Here is a 24,193-nt window from a genome sequence, read left to right as displayed (position 1 = left end):
ATATTTTTATATTTTAAGTCGATCAACTCAAATAATTATTGCGTGAATCAAAAATAAAGAAGCAATATGCAATTCTGTATGTTTTACACACGCGCGCAAACAGGAAAATGAGCAAATAAATTGGACTTATTTTTATCGTGCGAAATACTTTAGAATGTTTGGTTTAAACTTAGGAAACTTTTAGTACATTCCCAGACACGGGAGACGGCGGGGGAGGGGAGGGGAGGAGTGAGGGTCATTGACGTCACAGCCTCTAATCCATAGACATCCCACCAGGAATTGTGTTAGTAGCTGACTTTGGGAAAGCTTTTTCATGATTCTTTCACTTTACCCACATCGTTACAAACTTGTTTTGTTTTCGCTAGAAATGTGATGATTCCGAAGAATATTACCTTTGATCCCGCTCTCAGGCGGAGTGAATTAACAAGTAGGAATAACGTTCTCTTCTTGCCTGGCAATCCCCGGGATTCTATCTGCTCCGGAACTGTCGAATCCATCTGGCGTGGTAAGTCTTCGCAATGTTGTACATTATTGGTGATTTGAGATAGATACTATTTCAAGCGAGGCCTTGTAATTTCAGGTGTGGTCGTTTTATTTTGCATTGACATTGAAACGAATGGATATCGGAGACAACATAACTCACCTTGGCATCAGATTCATTCTGCGAGACGCAGTTTCTCAAAAGTAAACGTAAAAGAAAGCCTCGGGAACTCGGGTTTGTTAGAATAAACAGCACGATTTTCAAAGCGCAGATCAAGTTGTTTGGAAAGCAGGTTAGTGCCTGCACAAAGAGGAAGGTGCATCAGAGACGTCCAGTTAATGGGTGCATTTGGTGATTTTTATACTGAAATTGTGTGATTGCTTAAGTTTGCAGCCTTGAGTTCTGCAGCAGCGATCACACCATCTACAAACCCTTTCTGCGGCAATATTGTAAAAGAGCGCCCCCGTGTGTCGGTGGCACAGAAGGCACCGAATTCAGTTCAAAAAGCAGCCCCTTCTGTCCCCATCCCGATCATTGGGACATCGCTCAGAACGTGTACCATTTTATAATTTAATATGTGTTTCCAAATCTGCTTTATGCGAGTCTGGAATGACTGATTAGTAGGAACTATTGGAACTCAAAAATATGACACCAAGAGGAAAGTGATTTTAGCGAAGCATCCCAATGAAATGTGCAAGGTGCAGGCTTTTCACGTCGATTCGACGCATCAGTAAGTTTGCGTGGTACATGCTCTTTAAACTCCATAACAAGGATTGATCAATATGACCTTCTACCCGGAACCAGGATGGAAATCAATATTGCAATGATTAATACTTTTGTTATTGTTCTGTCAATGATAACTGTTTAAACAGAAGTTCTTCAAAGATCAGGTGAGACTTTAAACCGATTCAATTTGATTTCGGGTTTGGTCTTTAACAGACTAGACTTTAGTAAGTATGCTTTTTCAGAAAGTAGGTAGTTTCAATAAAGGTTTCACAGGTGTGTGAGATGAGAAGTACTGACACCAATCCAAAATAATGTGTTTTACATATTTTGGTTGCAATTACTGCATTCAAATCTGTTATGGATTTTGGCGATCAAGTCTACAACTCCCTGAAAGTGGCAACACAAGTGGTAACGTGGTAGAGTGGCAAAGAAGGCATACAGCATGCTTGCTTCCAGAGGTCAAGGCTTGAGATAATGCAGGTTAGGACTTTGATTAGGCCGCTTTGTGTGCTGCTCTGGTCGCCCCATTACATGAATAATGTGAAGGCTGCGGGCGGGTTGCAGAGGATGCTTACCAGGATGATGCCTGGATTAAGGGTTGTTAGCTATAGGGTAAAGTTGGACAGACTTGGATTGTTTTCTCTGGGGATCTGATAGTAGTATATAAAATCATGGGAGCCAAACATAGGGTAGACAGTCAGAATCTTCTTTCCCCAGGATGAACAATATCAAATGCTAGAGGGCAATGTTGAGAGGGGCAAAGTTTAAAGTAAATTTGCAGAGCATCTTTTTTACACAGAGGTAGTGAGTGCCTGGAACGCGCGACCTGGTGTGGTGGTTGATGCATATGCATCGGTGGCATTTAAAATACTTTTGCAAAGGCATGTGGAGGGATATGGGTTATGTGTAGGTAGGCAAGTGATGGCATCATGTTCGGCTCAGGCTTTGTGGGCCGAAGGGCTTGTTCTTATGCTGTACTGGTCAGTTCTCTGAATAATCCTCTTGGAACCAAATTGAACCGCAGTTATCTATCATTGACAGAACAACAACACAAATGAACCATTGCGATATTGATTTCCGTCCCAGCTGCGGGTGAAAGGTCGCATTGATCAATCTTGGAGTTCTTACTTTCAAAGTCTGAAATTCATGATTAAATTGTTTTCCCCTTCATCCTCGCGGTGCTTGCCGGCAGCAGCTCAAACGACTGTGGCTCGCTTGCAACATTTGATAAGCAAGAGTAACACTAGACGCAAACTTTCCCCAGAGTAAATTCATTTTAACTTCTGGAACTTGGAAGATTTGTTTATTAGCAAGTAATGCTCGGCTATGCAGTATTTGAATATAATTCACCACTATCGATCTTTTTTCGAATTGGAGGGAAGGGGCAATGCTGAATGCTATTTTAATTTGCAGTCTTTTGTAAGATCAATGGAAAGTCTCAAAATAGACTTTACCAATGTGGTGTAATGCTATTTAGATGGTATTCCTATTAATACTAGTTCTAGTTGAGAATAGCCCTTTTGTAAATGGCATTGGCATGGCGCAGATGTCGTTCGTTGTTTTGTATGGAAAGTCAAATCAAATCAAATTGTTGCCATTCTATCATTCCAAGTGTGTTCACGGAGTCATCCACACAATCATGTTACTAACTTGCGAATGGTGGGTTGTTCATGTCAGCAATCAAACAAAATCTGTGCAGCGCATCCCTTTCGGCGTGTTGAAGTAGTTTCTTCTGTTTTTTCTCCATGTTACCGTCGCGGTTACAGCGACTCTTGGATTGGGGAGGGACTGGTTACACCTTTGTTCGTTGCTGAACATTTTGTTACGTGCTTTAACATTTTATAAGATGCTTCAGAGGAAATGAATTTCGTCTGAAGATGTATCTGGAAAAAAACTAATTGTATCGTTTTTGGAGGGTATAGCTTTCTCTGATCGACGGTACTGTATTGTGACAGAGCAGGGAGATAGATACACACACGGTTTCCCAGTGCAATGGAATAATTAACAACTGCAAAAAGAAGTGAAACTTTCAAATGCCTGGAGACTTCGTCGAATTGTTAACTTAATCCCATTAAAATCAGTTTCCACCAAGTTCAGATGCGGGTGGTTGATTTTGATCAAAAGACGTACACTGTTTACTAGTTGGGGGATAATTGCAAGCAGGAATATGGGCGGACTGAATTGAGGAGTGAGTGCGTGGAGCGAGTGGGGGGAAGGTCGCAGTGTGTGCGGGAGCAGGAGGTATCCGGGGCTGCCTGCCGCTCTTGCAGCTGCATGCCAGGGGAAGGTAGTGCCGGGCACGACGCATGCTCGCCGCCAGTAGCGGCCGGACCGGCGAGGGGTGAAAGACAGAAGGAAGGGGGAGAGAGAGAGAGAGTGGGAAGGAAGGGGAAGGAGTGAGACCTTTATACCATGCAGCATTCAGCCAGGACAAAGCCGCCGGTTGACTCCCACTCGAGTTAATGCCTCGGGGGGCGTCGTGTGGTAGCTGGAGCGAGGAGTTTGGCCGCGCCTGGAAAGTTTGTGGGCTGTTGTTGGAGCGGGGCCCGGGGAGGGAACTCGGTGCCCGGGGCATCGCACCGTCAAGCGCCAGCCACCGTGAGTTCTCCTGCTTTTCGCACCGCTTCTCTTCGCGTTACCTTTCACTCCCTCCTAATAGCATTTGTCTATTCAAAAAAAAAACACAATTGAGTTTTGTTTGGCCGTTGTGCAGCGCTCCCTCGGGAAGTTGGCGGTGGCGTTGTTGCGGAGTTTGGTGTCGGGCTCTGCTGCCCGGCCGGGGGTGGGCGGCGAGGGCAGTGCGGATGGCGGCGCTCTGAAGAAAGGCGTTAGAAAGCAGGTAACTCCAGCCACCTGCCCAGCCATCTGTCACACCGACTTTTACCCATCAAACTTTTTGTTTGGGGTGGGGGGAATTATTTTGTACCAAGTTGATTTGGCATTTTGATTTTTTTCCCCCTCGCACGAGTCGTTCCTATCCTGCATGAAGTCCACAGCCCGGTCTCCAGGGCGACGGGCATACTAGTTGCACATGTCGCTTTGCAAACAAAAAAATATATCGTATTTTGGGGAATTTCGTGCAGTTTCCACGAGTGCAAAACTGTTTCGAGTTCTCTCCCCCCCCCCCCCCCCCCGATCCTGATCAGAGGATGGAAGGAATTGGAGCATTACCGAATTAGAGCCTGATGATGGATCCCGACCCGAGACGTTGCCCGTTAAATTCCCACCATTGATGCTGCCTGACCCGCTGAGCTACTCGAGCGCTTTGAGTTTTGCTGGAGCTTTTCCAAAGCAGCTTCCGAGCAACAGGCAGCACCGCGACTCGAGCAGCGCGATATTTCTATGTGTTGAGGCATGTGGGAGAGCAGATTATAGGTTCGAGGTTGAAATTGGGGCGATCCTGGGAAGCTGGGCTTCATTTTAATTTTTAAACATTTATTCACTGCGATCGGGCGTTACACTTTATTCGCACCAGCGTGCAAAGCAGGCAGCGAAGCGGTTTCTTGGGGGACGTGCAGGCACACGTGGTGAGGGGAACTTCTGTTTAAACAGTGGAGGTTTACCTAACCGGATCAAAAGAAAAAATAAGTAAAGCGTTTGCAACATGACGATAAACGCCTGTCTGGAGCTCCTCAAAGTGCTGTCTCGATGGCGGTAGTTGGGGTTCCGGCATCGAGTCACGCCTCCGCGAGTTAGCCCAATTGTACAGTGGAGTCGTTTCAGCAGTCGGTAGCAGGTCGCTTTGTAGCTCAACTGCTTCCAATTGTTGCGAGGTCGATGAAGGCAAGGTACGGCGAGGAGCCTGTAAGCTTGTTTCCCACCACACACACGAGCGTGGTTTTGTTGCTTCGGAATTTTTCTTTGGTGATAATTTTGACGATAAGATTCGTCAATGGGAGGGGAATGAGATCAGAAGCCAGCATTGAAGTGGACTGACCATTCTTTGCCGTAAAGCGTGTAGGAGAGCAACATTTGTTGGAGATGATGCCAGAAATGCTGCCTGTCCCGCTGAGTTACTCCAGCATTTTGTGTCTAATTTCGAGATTTGTTGGACATCTGCTAACTTTGGATTAGGTTTGCAAAGAGATGGTTGGAAACCAGTTTGAGAGCTTTTCCACCGTTTCTGATCAAGGTAGGTCAAAGTATTCAGTTATTTCCTTCCCGTGATGTATCTGAAACCATGGTACCCCTTCAAAGTTTATTTGCGAGTTACAGATTGTCTCTCAGGAATAACAGAGTCGCTAGATTACCGATCTAATTTTTTTGTTATTTTTATTTGTTTTCAAGTGGTTGCTGTTTCACAATGTTCCTTCTCTAGTATGCTGCAGTTTAAAAATGTTGGCAATTATTTTTTGCCGTTTGGTCTGACATACTGTTTTGTTCCAGTGCAGAATGTTTTATTGTCCAGGGCGTTTGGGAGTCAGTAGCTTTGTAGTTTGACTGTTTAGGTCAAGTAGATTCACTCATAAAAGTAAGTTGAGGAGTGAGACATGGGCATGAAGTTTCTTGTTTGTGAACAGCCCCCTAACCACGTGCCATCAAACAGTTAAACCTGCAGACACAAGAAACTGCAGATGTTGGAATCTTGGGCAAAACACAAAATTCTGGAGGCACTCAGCAGGTCAGGAAGCTTCTGGGAAAGGAATGGACAGGCAACATTTTGGGTCAGTACCCTTCTTCATCTGAATCAGGTGCTGCCTGTTCCTCTGAATTTCTCCAGCAGTTTGTGTTTCAGTTAAATCTGCTATTGGGAAAGAACATATAAAACATCAACGTATTATTTTATGAAATTGACTCTTAAGGACAGAATTATAATCTTGTTTAGTACAATAACAAAATATAGAGGAATGATCATATTATCATGTTTCAATAGTACTTGTCTTCATTGGTCAGGGCATCAGGTCAGTAAGTAATTTTACAGCTTTATAAGGCTTTGGTTAGGTCACATTTGGAGTATTGTTGCAGTTCTGGTTTGTCACACTACAGGATGGATGTGGAGGATTTGGAGAGCATGTAGAAGAGGCTTACTAGAATGCTGCTTGTATTAGAAAGCATTAGCTGGAAGGGGAGATTGGGCAAACTTGGATTGCTTGGATGCACTGAAGGCTGAAGGGAGACATGATAGAAATTTATAAAATCATACGAGGCATAAATAGTGTAGACAGTCAGAATCTTTAAACCCCAGGTGGAAATGTCAAAGGCAAGAGGTTATGGATTTGAGATGCGGTGCAAAATTTAAATATGATGTGCAGGGCAAGTTTTTTTTACATGGGGTGGTGTGTGCCATTGGTGGGTGTAGGCAGAAACGACGGTGACATTTAAAATGATTTTGCATAGGCAGGGAATGGAGGAATATGGATCATGTGCAGGCAGAGAAGATTAGCTCAATAGGGATTGCATTCAGGTGGGCATTGTGGACTGAAGGATCTGTTCCTGTGCTGTACTGTTCTATGTCTTAAGTGTATTAGTAAGTTCACATACTGAGGATGTTCATTAGAATAAAATGATCAGGGGATTTGTGTTTTTGCAAAAAACACTGTTGATATTCTTGGGCAATATTTATAGAATGGGAACCAGAGTAGAAATAACTTTATAAAAACAAGTTTTGGATTCCCAGAAATAAAATTCACTCATTTGTTCATTGGCATAAAAGGTGAAGTAGAAAGTTGATTCATTTTACCGTTGATACTGACATGAAACTATTATGTCAAAGACCTTGGCTGCTCATTAACAGAACTTGTCTTAAATCATCATAGGTGGTCAAGTAATGTAGTGCCTTTTTTCTAATCTTTGGCCAAACTATATGTGAAAGTGTCATTTTGTGTCAAAATCCGATCTAAATAAAGTTGAAGTTATCAACAGGCTGGTGAACTAAGCCATACTGACTTCTGGGGCATGTTAGGACATGTCCAGTTAACGTTGCTGATCATTTTACTAATTGTTAACGTCTCAAATCTTGCTGAGAACTTTAAACTTTGAGGCCAAGTACAGTATGAAGCTTCATTTAAAAGAAGCATGAATTAAATTAGAGCTAGTGGTTGAGATTTGTGATGACCCTTGTTTTCACATAATTTAATTAGTTCATTGGAAATTAGAAATGTGGTTAATTCCCTGATCAACACTGAGGAACTCATTTGGAAGATGCACATCAGTACATTAATTATGTAGTTTAAATAATGCCGCAAAAAATGCCCCTGCAGACCAATTCAGAATTGAATTGAAAAAAAATTTGCACTGAAATTTAGCTATGAGAATGCAGGGTGACTTGGACAGGTTGGGGGAGTGGGCAAATGCATGGCAGATGAAGCTTAATACGGATAAATGTGAGGTTATCCACTTTGGTAGCAATAACAGGAAGGCAGATTACTATCTAAATGGCGTCAAGTTGGGAAAAGGGGAAGTACAACGGGATCTGGAGGGTCCTTGTTCATCAGTCAATGAAAGTAGGCATGCAGGTACAGCAGGCATTAAAGAAAGTGAACATTTTCAACATGCTGAACATTTTTCTGCGACAGTGGTGACAATTTTTGCTGTCGTAGGTTGACATATGTACTGTCGTAGGTTGTCGCCAGGTGTCGTAGGTGAATTCCATTAAAACTAGTCCCTGGCAGTCGCCTAAAGAGTCGCCTAAGTGGGACAGGCCCTATAGTGTTTGTGGATGATAACTTGAAAGGGGATTGAGGATATTTCAGTGTCATAGCAGCAATGGGGGTATTTCAAGAGGTTGAGTGATCAAAATTGGCTAAGTGGGCAGGCAATACAATGAAGGTAAGGTGTAGTAGTACAGCTAATTGGGAGAGAGGTGGTATGGAGTGAAGTGATCTGTGTAAATGAGAGGGGTCGAGAAGCTCTAGCGTAGAGTGTAACGGTGGGATAAGGTGTGGTCATGTTTTTTTTCTTTAATAACTTTCCTTGGTCTACTGCTGTAAAGATAGACAATAGGTGCAGGAGTAGGCCATTCGGCCCTTCGAGCCAACACCGCCAGTCAATGTGATCTTGGTCGATCATTCCCAATCAGTACCCCGTTCCTGCCTTCTCCCCATATCCCCTGACTCTGCTATCTTTAAGAGCCCCATCTAGCTCTCTTGAAAGTATCCAGAGAACCGACCTCCACTGCCCTCTGGGGCAGAGAATTCCACAGATTCACAACTCTCTGTGTGAAAAAATGTTTCCTCATCTCCGTTCTAAACGGCTTACCCCTTATTCTTAGACTGTGGCCTCTCATTCTGGACTCTCCCAACATCAGGAACATGTTTCCTGCCTCTAGCGGGTCCAAACCCTTTATAATCTGATATTTCAATAAGATCCCCTCTCATCTTTCTAAATTCCAGTATACAAGCCCAGCCGCTCAATTCTCTCAGCATATGACAGTCCTGCCATACAGGGAATTAACCTTGTAAACCTACGCTGCACTCCCTCAATAGCACAAATGTCCTTCCTCAAATTAGGGGACCAAAACTGTACACAATACTCCAGGTGTGGTCTCACCAGGGCCGTGTACAACTGCAGAAGGACCTGTGCTCCTATCCTCAACTCCTCTTGTTATGAAGGCAGACATGCCATTCACTTTGTTTAATGCCTGCTGTACCTGCATGCCTACTTTCATTGACTGATGAACAAGGACCCCCAGATCCCGTTGTACTTTCCCTTTTCCCAACTTGACACCATTTAGATAATAATCTGTCTTCCTGTTTTTGCTACTAAAGTGGATAACCTCACATATATCCACATTAAACTGCATCTGCCATGCATCTGCCCACTCACCGAACCTGTCCAAGTCACCCTGCATTCTCGTAGCATCCTCCTCACAGTTCACACTGCACCCAGCTTTGTGTCATCTGCGAATTTACTAATGTCACTTTGAATCCCTTTATTTAAATCATTGATGTATATTGTAAATAGTTGCAGTCCCAGCACTGAGCCTTGCGGTACCTGACTAGTCACTGCCTGTTATTCTGAAAGGGACCCGTTAATCCCTACTCTTTGTTTCCTGTCTGCCAACCAGTTTTTTATCCATGTCAGCACTCTACCCCCAATAATATGTGCCTTGATTTTGCCCACTAATCTCCTATGTGGGACCTTATCAGATGCTTTCTGAAAGTCCAGGTACACTACATCCACTGGCTCTCCCTTGTCCATTTTCCTAGTTATATACTCAAAACATTCTAGAAGATTAGTCAAGCATGATTTTCCCTTTGTAAATCCATGCTGACTCGGACCAATCCTGTTACTGCTAGCCAATGTGCCGCTATTTCATTTTTTATTATTGACTCCAGCATCTTCCCCGCCACTGATGTCAGGCTAACTGGTCTATAATTCCCTGTTTTCTCTCTCCCGCCTTTGTTAAAAAGTGGGATAACATTAGCTACCCTCCAATCCACAGGAACTGATGCTGAATCTATAGAACATTGGAAAATGAACACCAATGCATCCACGATTTCTAGAGCCACTTAAGTAGCCTGGGATGCAGACCATCAGGCCCTGGAGATTTATCAGCCTTCAGTCCCATCAGTCCACCCAACACAATTTCCTGCCTAATGTGTATTTCCTTCAGTTCCTCTGTCATCCCAGATCCTCTGGCTAGTACATCATGAAGATTGTTTGTGTCCTCCTTAGTGAAGACCAAAGTACCTGTTCAACTCATCTGCCATTTCCTTGACCCCCATAACAAATTCACCTTTTCCACTCTTCAGGGGTCCAACTTTGGTCTTAACTCATTTTTTTCCTCTTCACATACCTAAAGAAGCTTTTACTATCCTCCTTTATATTCTTGGCTAGCGTACCATTGTATCTCATCTTTACTCCCCGTATTGCCTTTTTAGTTATCTTCTGTTGCTCTTTAAACATTACCCAATCCTCTTGCTTCCCGTGAATCTTTGCTATGTTGTACTTCTCTTTTATTTTTATACTGTCCCTGACTTCCCTTGTCAGCCACGGTCATCCCTGACTCCCCTTGGAATCTTTCTTCCTCTTTGGAATGAAATGATCCTGCACCTTCTGTATTATTCCCAGAAATACCTGCCATTGTTGTTCCACTGTCATCCCTGCAAGATGGCAATTAGGGCAGTTGAATGTTCCTCCTGCAAGGTGTGGGAAATCGGGCATTCTTTCAGTGTCACTGATGACTGCAACTCTATGAGCTGCATCCAGCTCCTTAAGACCGCGCTATGGAACTGGAACAGCAGCTGGACAACCTATGGATCGTCTGGGAGACTGAGCGGGTCACAGATAGGAGTTACTGTGAGGTGGTCACGCCCAGGGTAGGGGCAGAAAGTAAATGGGTGGCCACTAAGAAAGGGAGTAGATCGAGTGCTGAGGTCTCTTGTAACCATTCCCCTTGACAACAGGTAGGTCTCCTTGGATACTGTTGGGGTATTGGGGGGGGGGGGGGGGGGTACAGAATGCCCGGTCAGAGGAGGGAAGCAGCAACAGTGGTCCAGTTTGCAGTGTGGGGCTTCGCTCTGAGGCACAGTTAGGAAGGGCATGGTCAGACAGAGCAACAGTGAGAGGAGTCTCTTTGTGGGAACAGACAGGAGATTCTATGGCAGCAAACAAGACTCCAGGATTATGTGTTAAAGAAGGAACTGCAGATGCTGGAAGATGCTGCTGCACCTGCTGAGTTTCTCCAGCATTTTTGTGTACCTCCAGGATGATGTGTTGCTTCCCAGGGTCCAGGATGCCTCCAAGCAGTTGTGGGACAGCCAGAAGTCATTGTCTACATTGGCGCAGACGACATGGTAGGAAAAGGGATGAGGTCTTGCAAAGTGAATTTAGGGAGCTAGGCAGATGATTAAAAAGCAGGATCCTGGGGATTGTAATCTCTGGAGTACTCCTGGTGCCACATAGTAGTGAGGGTGGGAATAGGCAGATAGGACAGATAAATGTGTGGCTCATAGATTTGAGCAGGGGGCTGAGATTCAGATTTCTGGACCATTGGGTTCTCTTCTCGGGCAGATGTATCCTGTACAAAAGGGATGAGTTGGATCTGAACTGGAAGGGGATCAATATTCTTGCAGGGAGGTTTGCTGGTGCTACTTGGGAGAGTTTGAACTAGAGAGGCAGAGAGTGTTAAACAGATTCGTAGGTCAGATATTGGAAGGAGTGTTTGGGAGGTAGATGTTGGGACCAGTAAGTTTTAAAGGAAGAGCAGGCAGGGATGAGGTGAAGGAATATGGTGACGCTGATGAACTGAGATGTGTTTATTTCCATGTAAAGAGTATTATGGGGAAAGGAGGTGAACTTGGAGCTTGGATTAGTGTTTGGTACTATGATGTTGTGACCATTGTGGAAACGTGGTTGCGAGAGGGACACGACTGCCAGGTCAATGTTCTGGGTTTTGATGTATCAAACGTGATTTAAAAGGAGGCAAAAGCGATGGATAAGTTGTTTTACTGGGAGACTCACGGTGACACTCGGAGGACATACTGGATGGTTTGTCCAGTGAGATGATATGGGTACAGCTTAAATATAACAAAGGTGCAAACACTCTAATGGGATTGTACTGTAAGATACCAATAACAAGCAGAGATAGAGGAACAGATATATAGAGAGATTAGTGAAATATGCCAGAGCACCAGGGTTTTCTTATTGGTGACTTTAACTTCCCCAATTTTGACTGTGACTTGCTCAATGCCAAAGGCTTAGATGCACCAAAATTGCAGTGCTTGTGAGTAGTATCCAAGAGGGTTACTTGAAACAGTATGGATAGTAGCTAGATGTTCCTTTATTTATGAAGGGGAGCAGGGAGAATCTTGGGATTATCCAGAGAATCCTGGCTGGTGAGCCTCACATCAATGTTAGGAAAGTTATTGGAGGGGATTTTTTAGGGGTAGGATTTGCTCCCCTTTGGATGACATTAAGTTAATTAGAGACAGTCAGCATGGTTTTGTACGTGGCAGGTCCTGTCTTACTAACTTGATTGAGTGTTTTGGAGTGATGAAGGTGATCAATGAGGGTAGGGCAGTGGGTGTTGTTGACATGGATTGTAGTAAGATTTTCAGAAACGCCCCCATGGATTATGTGAAGGCACGAATATTTGACTTGGTCTCGGCATAATTTTCAGCACAGACTTTGTGGGCCGAAGGGCCTTTTCATGTGCGGTAGTTTCTTGTTCTATGATATGAAAAAGAACATTAGTAAAAACATGCACAACAATGCACAGGTTTGCAGGTATTACTTTTGTAATTATCAATTTAATTCAACTTTATTACAGAAACTAAAAATTGATGCATTCATCCCAAGATTCATTAAAAAACAAAATACCTGAGTTTCTTTAGATAATCAATGAAAGTATTGTCACTGGACAAACATTAGCCCTGTGCTGATCTCAAATAGAAATTGATTATGTTCAGCCCTGCATGAAACATGCTGAAGTAAATAACAACATTTGGTGTGTGATTACAAACAGTTAATTTAAAAAAATGGTTTAAATCTCCAAAATGAAAAATGTATCAATAAAACCAGAAATGATTATTATTTCCTTCAAATTACTCTGTCCCCCAGCTGTGGTTCATTAATTTCCCGGTTTGCTCACTGGTTCTCCATGACTCCAGCTTCTCCGTCTCATCATTCTTTCCATTAATTACATTTATTCTTCATCCTTCCTAAAATGCTTGCCGTTTTTCTTTGTTCTGTGTGTTTACCCTTCCCTCCATTTGCAATTTCTTTCCTGATCTCTCAATCTCTGTGGTTGCAATCCCCAGTTTTGACAGGATAAAATCCACGAGTAGTTGCTCTATTCAACAGCCAAAAATCTGTAGCCTCTCTTTGATCAGGTATTTTGTTGGTTCACATGCTTGATCAATGGTGATTTATCATTAATGTTTTATTATTATTAATGTTTAGTGTTTTCTGAGTCATTCGTAACTGTCACTGTAAGTCATGTTGTTACTTGTGGGTGAAGCACCAAGGCAAATTTCTTGTATGTGAATACATGGCCAATAAACTTACTTACTGCTTTATGTCTTCGGTTGGTGACAGCTTCAAGTTCTTGTAATTAAGATGGTACATTACGTAAAAATCTACTTTCTCCTCAGATCCATAATGAGCTGTCAATTTCTTTTGATTTGCCAAATGAATAAAATCTTTTTACTACAGTGTTGAATTATTCACCATGTTTAAGCAGTGATGAGTTATCTTTAGTCAACTGTGGGTTTTTTTCCTTTGATGACTGCAGACGAGGAACATTTGAGTTGCTGCTCTGGAGAAAGCTCAAATTTTCTTTTTTTTGCTGATGTCTAACTGCTAGGTGGATTTTGCAAATCCTTAATCAAAATTTTGGCAGGATAGAAGCAAATTCTTAACAAGCCGCAAGAATGATCCCAACATAAAGCGTCACCTGTTCATTCCCACCACATATGTTGCCTGGTCTGCTGAGTTCCTCCACCACTTTGTGTTTTGCTCAAGGTTCCAGCATCTGCAGTTCCTTGTGTCAGCAAACTCTTATGTTTTTCTTTCATCTATTACATCTTTCTTCTTTCTGTGGCAGTTTTCTTGCTCATCGCTAATGAACAGTGATGTAGCTGTTCTGAATTTTTTGTTTAATGCTGCAAATAAACTGTCCTACACACCCTTCCTTTATTTTTATACCAACCCTGTTGGAATGCATAATTTACTCCATATGACTGACTATTACCAATGATCTCAAAAATGGAAATTCTGCATTCCTTGTCAGGCTTTATCCTGGAAAGAAAGCCTTTTGATATTGGTTTCCCAATATGCAAAAGCAGACTAATGACCAAGCTGAACAAAGTGGAGGGTGTATGTATAGTGATATATGAAACAACTGATGCTATTTATACAGAAGGAAAGTACATATTTTCTGTACGCTTTTTCAGTTAAGGAATTCAGGGTAAAGCTATATTGAGAATGTGTTAAAATAGAAATTGGTTCCTTGTCTTTACATGAAAACCATGTGTCTTGGAACCAACGATGTACTCCTTGAATATAGTAAAAAGTCCTGAAGTAAATTAGTTTCTGGACAGCTAGCTAACGTGCCTAAAAATAGAGAGTTTGGTCTTGCTATGCACTGATGTTTACCACAAATATGTGCAAAACTAGAGCTAGTTATAAATGTATTGTGGTTTTGACTATACAGTGAAGCTTTCCCAAAGCAGATATACAGCCATAAAACTAAGAATAAGTAAAATCTTCTGAATTAAAATCAATAAAATTTGCACAACGGGATAATCTTGTTTTGGCGATTTAATGTTGCAATGGCTATAGGTGTATATTTAATTTCGATTTTATAAATTTAGAAATCAATAAGGGATTGGACATGCTTAATGCAGGAAACATGTTCCTGATGTTGGAGTCCAGAACCAGGGGCCACAGTTTAAGAATAAGGGGTAGGTCATTTATAACTGAGATGAGTAAAAATGTTTTCACACAGAGAGTTGTTGATTTGTGGAATTTTGTGCCTCGGAGGGTAGTGGAGGCCGATTCACTGAATGCATTCAAAAGAGAGTTAGATAGCTCTCAGAACTAGCGGAATCAAGGGGTATGGGGAGAAGGCAGGAACGGGGTACTGATTGTGGATGATCAGTCCATGATCACATTGAATGGCGATGCCGTTTGAAGGGCCGAATGGCCTATTCCTGCACCTACTGTCTATGTATCTATGTATCTAACATTAGTAGCTTATATTTTTGCACAGTATTTAGTAACTTAAACCTTTCCAGAAAAATTTGCTATGCGCAGGATTATCATGATTCGTGACAAACATTTTTAAAAGATCATATCTTACTTTATTCAGTTACTTTATTTCCTGCAGCCAAATGAGACTAAAAATTAAATAATGATCTCAATTGTTTCAAACTTGACAACCTAATTGCAGCAACATTTATTTGAACCTTGTGTTACAACAAGAGATTGATAACATGCATTTTAATGACCCATGTAAATTAAATTCATGCCAAAAGCTGAATATTCTTGCATACTCAATGGAAGAGAAACAAAAGGGATATGCATGTGTTTAAGAAGGAACTGCAGATCCTGGAAGATCGAAGGTAGACAACACATTGACGATTGCGTTGGTGCTACCTCCTGTACCCACACACAACTAACTGACTTCATCCGCTTCACCACCAACTTCCATCTGGCACTCAAATACACCTGGACCATTTCCGACAGTTCCCTACCATTTCTTGAACTCACTATCTCCATCGCAGGTGATAGACTTCTGACCAACATCCACTACAAACCCACTGACTCCCATGGCTATCTAGCCTACTCTTCTTCCCATCCTGCTTCCTGTAGGGATTCCATCCCCTACTCCCAATTCCTCCGTCTATGCTGCATCTGCTCCCGGGATGAGGTGTTCCACACCAGGGCATCGGAAATGTCCTCATTCTTCAGGGAATGGGGGTTCCACTCCCCTACCATAGATGAGGCTCTCACCAGGGTCTCTTCCATACCCCGCAACACTGCTCTCTCTCCCCATCCCCCCCCCCCCCCCCAACTCGTAACAAGGGCAGAGTCCCCCTAGTCCTCACCTTTCACCCCACCAGCCGTCACATACAACAAATAGTCCTCCGTCATTTCCGCCACCTCCAACGTGACCCCACCACTCGCCACATTTTCCCATCTCCCTCCCCTGTCTGCTTTCCACAAAGACCGCTCCCTCCGCAACTCCCTTGTCAATTCTTCCCTTCCCTCCCGTACCACCCCCTCCCCGGGCACTTTCCCTTGCAACTGCAAGAGGTGCTACACCTGTCGCTTTACACCCCCCCCTCGACTCCATTCAAGGACCCAAGCAGTCATTCCAGGTGCGACAGAGGTTCACCTGCATCTCCTCCAACCTCATTCGCTGCGCTAGATGTCAGCTTATCTACATTGGTGAGATCAAGCATAGGCTTGGCGATCATTTAGCCGAACGCCTCCGCTCGGTCCGCATTAACCAACCTGATCTCCCGGTGGCTCAGCACTTCAACTCCTCCTCCCATTCCGAATCCGACCTCTCTGTCCTCGGCCTCCTCCATGGCCAGAGTGAGCACCACCGGAAATTGGAGGAACAGCACCTCATATTCCGCTTGGGGAGTCTGCACCCTAGTGGCATAAACATTGAATTCACCAATTTCTGGTAGCCCTTGCTGTCTCTTCTCCTCCCCTTCTCAGCCCTCAGCCTCCTCCTCTTCATTTTTCCTTTCTTCTCCCCATCCCCACTCCCCACTCCCCCCCCCCCCCATTCCCCCCCCCCCCCCCCTCACCCTACATCAGTCTGAAGAAGGGTTTTGGCCTAAAACGTTACCTATTTCCTTCGCTCCTTAGATGCTGCTGCACCCGCTGAGTTTCTCCAGCACTTTTGTCTACCTAGGGATATGCATGTCTTTGTGAAAACTTGCTATAAGTGTTAAGTTCTTCAGAAATTTAGCTGATTCTCTATTATAGTTTGGATTGATATACAAGAGCACTATTAATGTCCGCAAAAGCTATTTCAGCAGGATATATACTTCTTCTGTAGAGATAATTGGAGAACTAAACTTGCTTTTAGATTGAATTCTCATTATCCTGGAATCTCATTTGGTTTTTGGACCATATGATGGAAGTTGCCCCTTACTTTCCATTATGATGAGGTGTCTTTATGTTGTGTCAATAATGCCTGGTCTCTCAAAATTATTGCAGTGCACATAAGTGCAAACAAACTGCAAAGCTGCATGGATTAGTTAAGATCACTTCTTTCTGAAGTCCAGTCTTTGTAGGTCATAATGGTTTTATTTTGGCTTGCTGAGTCAGTGGGTTTTTATTTGGAACTCAGCAGTCCCAGTGGCACATCGATAGGGGAACTCTATGCAATTAAATAACTGCTGAAGAACAAATGATAAGTGGGGCTATGGAAAGGGTGTTAATTTCCTCAGTTGGTTGTGCATTGCACAGGTTTGCCTGGTGACTAGGTTTGGGTTTATTATTGTCCTATGTACCTTGGTATTGTGAAAAGCTTTGTTTTGCATGCTATCCAAATAGATCAGTTATACCATACAGAGATCCAATTGGTTCAAACTCAAGTACAGCAGATAGATAAAAAGGGAAAACACAGAGTGCAAAATATAGCTGTCAACATTTTAGTACATTGTAGCGCATCAGTTCCTTAGGCAAAGTTCATGACCTAAATGTGGTAGAGGTGAGGAATATTCTAGTTTATGGAAGGACAGTTCAGAAGCCTGATACAGAGGGGAAGAAACTGTTCCTGAATCTAGTGATGTGCACTTTCAAGCTTCTGTACATTTCATCAGACGGGAGCAGGGAGAAGGAATGACTGGGGTGGAACATGTCTTTGTATTTTTTTTGAGGCAGTGTGAAGCATAGATGGAGTCAATGGTGGAGAGTCTGGTTTGTGTGATGGGGTGGGCTACATCTTGCATTCTTGGGTAGAGCAGTTCCCAGACCAAGTTGTGATGCAACACAACAATATGCTCTGCGTGGTGCATCTGCAGAAGTTTGTAAGCGTCATTGGAGACATGCCAAATTTCCTCAGTCTCCTCAAGAAGTAAACTCGCTGATGTGTGTCCTTGGCTGTCGTATCAATGTTGGTTCATGACAGATCATTGGTGATATTAACATCAAGGAACTTTAAGCTCTCAACCATTTCTACATCCACACCATCGATGCTGATGGATCAACCGTGCTTCATGCAGTCAAAAACTATCTCTTTCATCTTGCTGACATTGATGGAGAGGCTATTATCTTAGAAATGGAAAAATAAATCCAATACTTTGTACATATATCATATTTTACAGAACATTGTTGTGCATTTTCTTTTGTATTTTCTGAGTTGTCGTGAATGCAAGTTATATTGCAGCGTAAAAACTTGTTAACGTGATTAAACTTGCTGCTTTGAAAAGATTAAAACTCTGTTATTTTGTTTTTCAGGTCAATTGGTGATTGTTCAAGTGCCATCATGGTGAGATCTACTGCACTACTGGTTTCTTTGCTGCTTTTTCAGCTTAATAGCTGTGAAGGAAATAGGAAGAAGGAACCCACGCCATCAATACAATTCACACAGCCCCTTTACAATGCTTATATTTATGAGAATTCTGCAGCCAAGACCTATTTAGAAAGTCATCCAAAAATGGGCATATACATCACGCATCCAGCATCAGAGTTTCGATATAAAATTATTTCTGGTGATCACGAAAACTTGTTTAAAGCTGAAGACTACAATCTTGGGGATTTCAGTTTCTTGCGTATTAGGACCAAGGGAGGGAATTCTGCAGTCTTAAATCGAGAGGTGAAGGACCATTATTTGCTGAATGTTAAGGCAATTGAGAAAAAAACTAATGCTGAAGCACGGACAAAGGTTAAAGTCCATGTCTTAGACACAAATGACCTGCGGCCATTGTTTTCACCAACATCGTACAGCGTATCTTTGGCAGAAAACACACCCTTGAGAACCAGTGTGGCGCGGGTCAGAGCCACTGATGCAGACATCGGCACTAATGGAGAGTTTTATTACCGCTTCAAGGATTGGACAGATACGTTTGCCATTCATCCCACCAATGGTGTAGTTACCCTAACTGGCAGGCTGGACTACTCAGAAATGAAACAGTATGATTTGGAAATCCTCGCTGCTGATCGTGGCAAGAAATTATATGGCAGTAGCGGAACAAGTAGCTTGGCAAAGCTTACTGTTCATGTGGAACAGGGAAATGAAAATGTTCCAGTCATCACAGCCGTTACTCTTGTCCCATCAGACATGGATGATGATCCAACATATGCGATCATAACTGTGGACGATGAAGACCCAGGAGTCAATGGAGAAGTAGCTTCCTTAAATATTGTAGCAGGTGACCCACTACATCAGTTCAGAGCCTTGAGATCAAGTCCTGGTAGCAAAGAATACCGCATTAAAGCTGTCGATCAGATTGATTGGGAAAGCCAGCCTTCTGGGTATAATCTCACACTTCAAGCCAAGGACAAAGGAAGTCCCCCTCAGTTTTCCTCTGTGAAAGTTATCCATGTGACATCCCCTCAATCAAAATCATTGCCCTGTAGATTTGAGAAAGCTGTATATGAGGCCAGTCTGAATGAGTTTGCACCACCAAATTCTCCGGTTGTGATGGTAACAGCAAATCCAATGTACCCGCAAATTAAATTTGCTTTCAGGCATCAAGTGGATAAGTTTCATATTAACCCTGACACTGGTCTCATCACCACCAATGATTTTATTAAAGCCCAAGAAGCTTCCTCCCATGAGTTTGAAGTTATAATTGTTGACAGACAGGCATCAACCAAAGTAATTGTTTACATAATAGATATGAATGATAATGCTCCTGAATTCAAGCAGTCATCATACAAGGCCACTGTCAGTGAAAATGTGCCAGTTGGCACCAGTGTCCTGACTGTAAGTGCCACAGACATTGATGCTGATGAGAATGGATATGTAACGTACAGTATTGCCAACTTGAACCCACCACCTTTTGCAATAGACTATTTCAGTGGTGATATCAGGACCTCGGAAGAACTGGATTATGAATTGATGCCAAGGATTTATAACTTGCGGGTCCGGGCGTCTGACTGGGGCTCACCTTATCGACGTGAAGTTGAAGCGCTTGTGACTATTTTTTTAAGTAACGAAAATGACAATAAGCCATTGTTTGAGAAAGTCAACTGTATAGGTACAATTCCGAGGGATCTGAATATTGGTGAACTGATTACTACTGTATCTGCTATTGATGCAGATGAGATGCAGCTTGTAAGATATCAAATAGTAACAGGGAATGAATTGGATTTATTTGATTTGAATCCTAACTCTGGTGTTCTTGTGTTAAAGCGGCTTCTCACTGACGGACCTGGTGTCACAGAATCTTTTTATAGTCTGCAGATCACAGCTACGGATGGAGAAAACTTTGCTGTTCCAATGTACATCAACATCACTGTTGCAACCAGTCGTAAACATGTTAATTTGTTCTGTACGGAAACTGGAGTGGCTAAATTCTTGGCAGAAAAACTTCTCCAGGCAAATAAGATCTACAACCGTGGTGATGGTGAAGACCTGTTTTCTGATAATCATTCCATTAATCGCCATGCGCCACAGTTTCACAGTTCGTTCCCAGGTGTAATTCAACTTAAAGAGAATAGTCCAGTGGGAACAAAGTTATTGTTTATAAATGCTACAGATTTTGATAATGGCTTCAATGGGAAATTGGTCCATGTAATTTCTGGAGGTGACATCGACAGCAAGTTCATTATTGATATGGAAACAGGATGGTTGAAAGTATTTTCTCCTCTGGACAGGGAAAATAATGATCATTATACACTTAATATAACAGTGTATGATCTTGGGATACCTCAGAAGTCTGCTTGGCGTCTGCTAGATGTAAACATACTAGATGCAAATGATAATAGGCCAGAATTTCTGCAGGATGTGTATTCAGAAGTAGTGAGTGAAAACAAAGAAGTGGGAAGCAAAATTATTCAACTTGAAGCAACAGATCGAGATCTCGGTGCCAATGGAGAAGTCAGATATTCTATTCTGACAGACACGGATATGTTTGCAATAGATAGCGTAACTGGAATTGTGAAAGTTATAGGATTGCTAGACCGAGAAAAGGAACCTGTTTACTTACTGAAGGTCCAAGCCAGAGATCAAGCAAAAGAGGAGCCACAGCTGTTTTCAACAGTTATACTCAAGGTGACTTTGGAAGATGTCAATGATAATGCACCAGAGTTTATTCCCAGAAACTATCACATTAAAATTCGAGAAGATTTACCAGAAGGAACGGTTGCAATGTGGTTGGAAGCCTATGATCCTGATGTTGGGCAAAGCAGTCAAGTACGTTATAGTCTGATAGACAACGGAGAAGGATATTTTGATGTGGATAAGCTAAGTGGAGCTCTTCGCATTGTGCACAAACTAGATTTTGAGAAGAAGCAGTTCTATAATTTGACTGCTCGCGTGAAGGATAAAGGACGACCAATTTCTTTATCTTCAACATGCTACATTCAAGTAGAGGTGGTGGATGTAAATGAGAATCTTTATGCTCCTGCATTTCCTTTCTTTGTGGCTAATGGATCTGTCGGAGAAGATGTTCCCATTGGTACATCAGTAATGACTATAACAGCCTCTGACAGTGACAGTGGTAGAGATGGCGATGTTAGATATTCCATAAGAGATGGATCTGGACTTGGAGTCTTCACAATTGATGAAGAAAAGGGTAAGATGATTTTAAATTGTATTTCATTTTTGATTTTTTTTGTGCACTATACTGGATGTTCTAATACTTATATTTCATTCCACTTCACTTCCTTTCATTGTCCCAAATTAAAAAATACTTGTCTTTCAAATTTGAAAAAATCAATTTGATATGAATAGTTGGACTTTTCATTTCATTGTCCCAAATTAAAAAAAAAAGACTCCTTTCCAATTTGAACATTTATTTTTTTCATATGAACATTGAGCCTTAGAAGCAGAAAATAGAACATGTTTAAGAGAGGAGATAATCTGAATTGTTTCAACTTTCAAACATGGAGCATAATTATTCTATCTTTTAATGTTGTTTTATTTCTTTATACTTGAGACACCAATAAATGAGAAAATATGTTGCGCTTGCATTAGCCATTGTTTAATTGGTAGCTATCAACCGTGGGAGGGGTGTTAGCACTTTTGAAACAAAAGGTTGGATTCAAGTCACCTCTGAAATTTTGTTTTGAGGGGATAGACTGCAAAGGTTATTTGTTGCCTCAGCAATTGTAAATAAAAGATTACATTATAACGTGTAAGAGATCCTGTTGTAATATTTGCAAACTGCAACAGAGATACCCTGATGTTTTTGGCCAATATTTAATCTCATAAATATTGGCCGAAACCATATCTCATCACTAATTACCTGATAATGCTCTTTATGAGAATGTACAGACTGATTGTTTCCAACATGTCAACAGTTAAAGGGACTGTCCCACTTGGACGACCTAATCCGCGAGTCCAGAAGAGTGTCTTCGACCTTCAAGCTCGAGGGCACTCTCCTGGAAAGCCTCAAGCTGGATCGACCGGCTGCATTGAAACCACGAGCTGCACCAACCGAACCGCAAGCTGCATCTACCGATCGCGCGCACGCATGCATGCACACACACGCACACGCACGAAGGTGGGGGCCAGGGAAAGCGGCCCAGCCCGGCGTGGAGTTGGAGATATCGCCGATGTTGCCAAATGGAAAGCGGAGACTCTGATCCCGGCTGAGAAGAATGATCAATGCCCGCTGTGAGTCCCATCGCACCGCCTGCTTCAGCCCCTTTCCCTCTGGTCCCCCTCGCTGGCTCCTGCCCCCCCCCCCCCCGTGATATACCTCACTCTCCCATGGCTCTTTTCCGTCTTTTCTCAGAGCTCTCTCCTCCACAACCCCACAGCCCCCCCCCCCCCCGCCCACACCCTCCCCTAAACCCCCCTCCCCCCACAAGCCCCCCCCCCCCCCTGCCACCGCCCCTGCCCACACACCTCACGCCTCCCGTGTGACTGGGACCCAATGGGTCCCACAGTTTAGTATCTAACTAAAAAGAGAAAGTACAGGAAAAACTCAGTGGATTAGGAACAAAAGGGTCAAGAGGGGATGTTATGAAAAAGATACGATGAAAAAATGTAATTGGCACAATATAACTATTCTTGAAGGTTTGAGAAGCATTTAAAATAAATTTGAATTGTGAAAAGTTCAAATCCAATAGGATTTGGTTGTGTTTAAAATAATTGTTGCTCAACATTTTAATTGGCTCATGGAGAGAAGAGCTGATTTTAATCTCTTGATACGTTTGTATAGATTAGTCGCTGAAAACTGAGCCTTATTAGTGTGTGCATGTTTGTACCCTTGTGAGAAGTTAATTGGCCTTTGTAGGTTTGTTAATTAGAATGAAACTACAATGAAATTACAAGCTGGTCAGAACAACAAGTTTTAATGTAAATATACACAATAGTTGTAACATTTATGTCCTATTAGTATATTCCCTTCCATGCACATTTTAAGATTAGTCTAATGTTACTTGCCTAATCTCAAAACATTGACAAAATCTAATTTAGTAACTAATTCAGTCTGCCATGTATTCTATAATTTCACAAGCCATTGTAAAGGCATTTCTCCTGCATTCTCTTAAATATGTAACATTTTCATTTAAAATAAAAATTCCACAATGGTTAGAATTTTAAAGGCACAAGACAATGTTTTGGGTAAAACTGTTACTTTCTAGGTACTGGCAGGCCTTTGTGCACCCATATTTTGTGCTTTTATGTTTGAGTTGCAGCAGTTTTTGCTTTTACTTTGCTCTTTCAAAGATTTCAGCGTTTGATTGGTAGCTGGATTGTAGATTGAGATTCCAAATTGATTGTATCCCATGGATTAAGATTTTTTAAGCAGATTTTGATGTAACAGGATAAATATTAAGTAAAATCAAGTTCATTTGCAGTATTGTAAAAGGCCAATTTTTAAAATGTTTTGCTTAGAATATGTTGTTTTTTGTTTTGTGCAACCAAGATCTGAAAGCATTGGGGAATTTACTAAGTGTATGCACGATGAATATTTTATTAACCTATAATGTAGATTGACATAATTTGCTTCTTCAGGAAATGGGCTGTTAAATATGGTTTTAATGGATGGCTGTTAGAGTAATTGTATGATGCTTCACTCCCAGTGGGAAAACCCCTGGAAATAGAGTTGGTGGTAGCTGGGGCTCCAGTGACTGGAGAAGTTACAGTGCCCTGCACTGGTGGGCTTCTGATCCTCCACTCTTTTGGAGCAAACTACTAGAGGAGATTTTGCAGTCGTTGCTGAACGCTCATCGGAGAGAGAAGGAGAACTTCTTCAAAGTAGACAAACCTTGAGGAGATTTTGCAGTGGTTGCTGAACTCTGAAGAAGTTTGAAGAAGGGTCTTGACCCAAAACGTCACCCATTCCTTCTCTACAGAGATGCAACCTGTCCGGCTGAGTTACTCCAGCATTTTGTGTCTAACTTCCGGAGGAACTCAGCAGGTCAGGGTAGTATCTATGAAAGAAAATAGACAATTAAAAT

At 42.4% G+C, this 24,193-nt stretch overlaps 1 protein-coding gene across 4 annotated transcripts in view; it reads left to right on the top strand.

Moving 5' to 3' along the window:
* The first annotated feature begins 365 nt into the window (after positions 1-365).
* Positions 366-24,193, top strand: part of fat1a (FAT atypical cadherin 1a) — a 198,537-nt gene continuing 174,709 nt past the window's right edge. Inside the window, exons 1-2 of one of the 4 annotated variants that reach the window (XM_055635259.1) lie at positions 366-505; positions 18,074-21,357. In XM_055635259.1, coding sequence (XP_055491234.1) covers positions 18,102-21,357 — 3,256 coding nt within the window. In that variant the 5' untranslated portion in view covers positions 366-505; positions 18,074-18,101. The other 3 variants (XM_055635251.1, XM_055635243.1, XM_055635267.1) reach the window with 3 other exon arrangements.

The sequence above is a fragment of the Leucoraja erinacea genome, chromosome 1 (genome assembly GCF_028641065.1).
Source record: "Leucoraja erinacea ecotype New England chromosome 1, Leri_hhj_1, whole genome shotgun sequence".
Lineage (NCBI taxonomy): Eukaryota > Metazoa > Chordata > Chondrichthyes > Rajiformes > Rajidae > Leucoraja > Leucoraja erinaceus.
The sequence above is the reverse complement of the archived record's forward strand: the minus strand, read 5'-3'. Positions and strand labels throughout refer to the sequence as shown.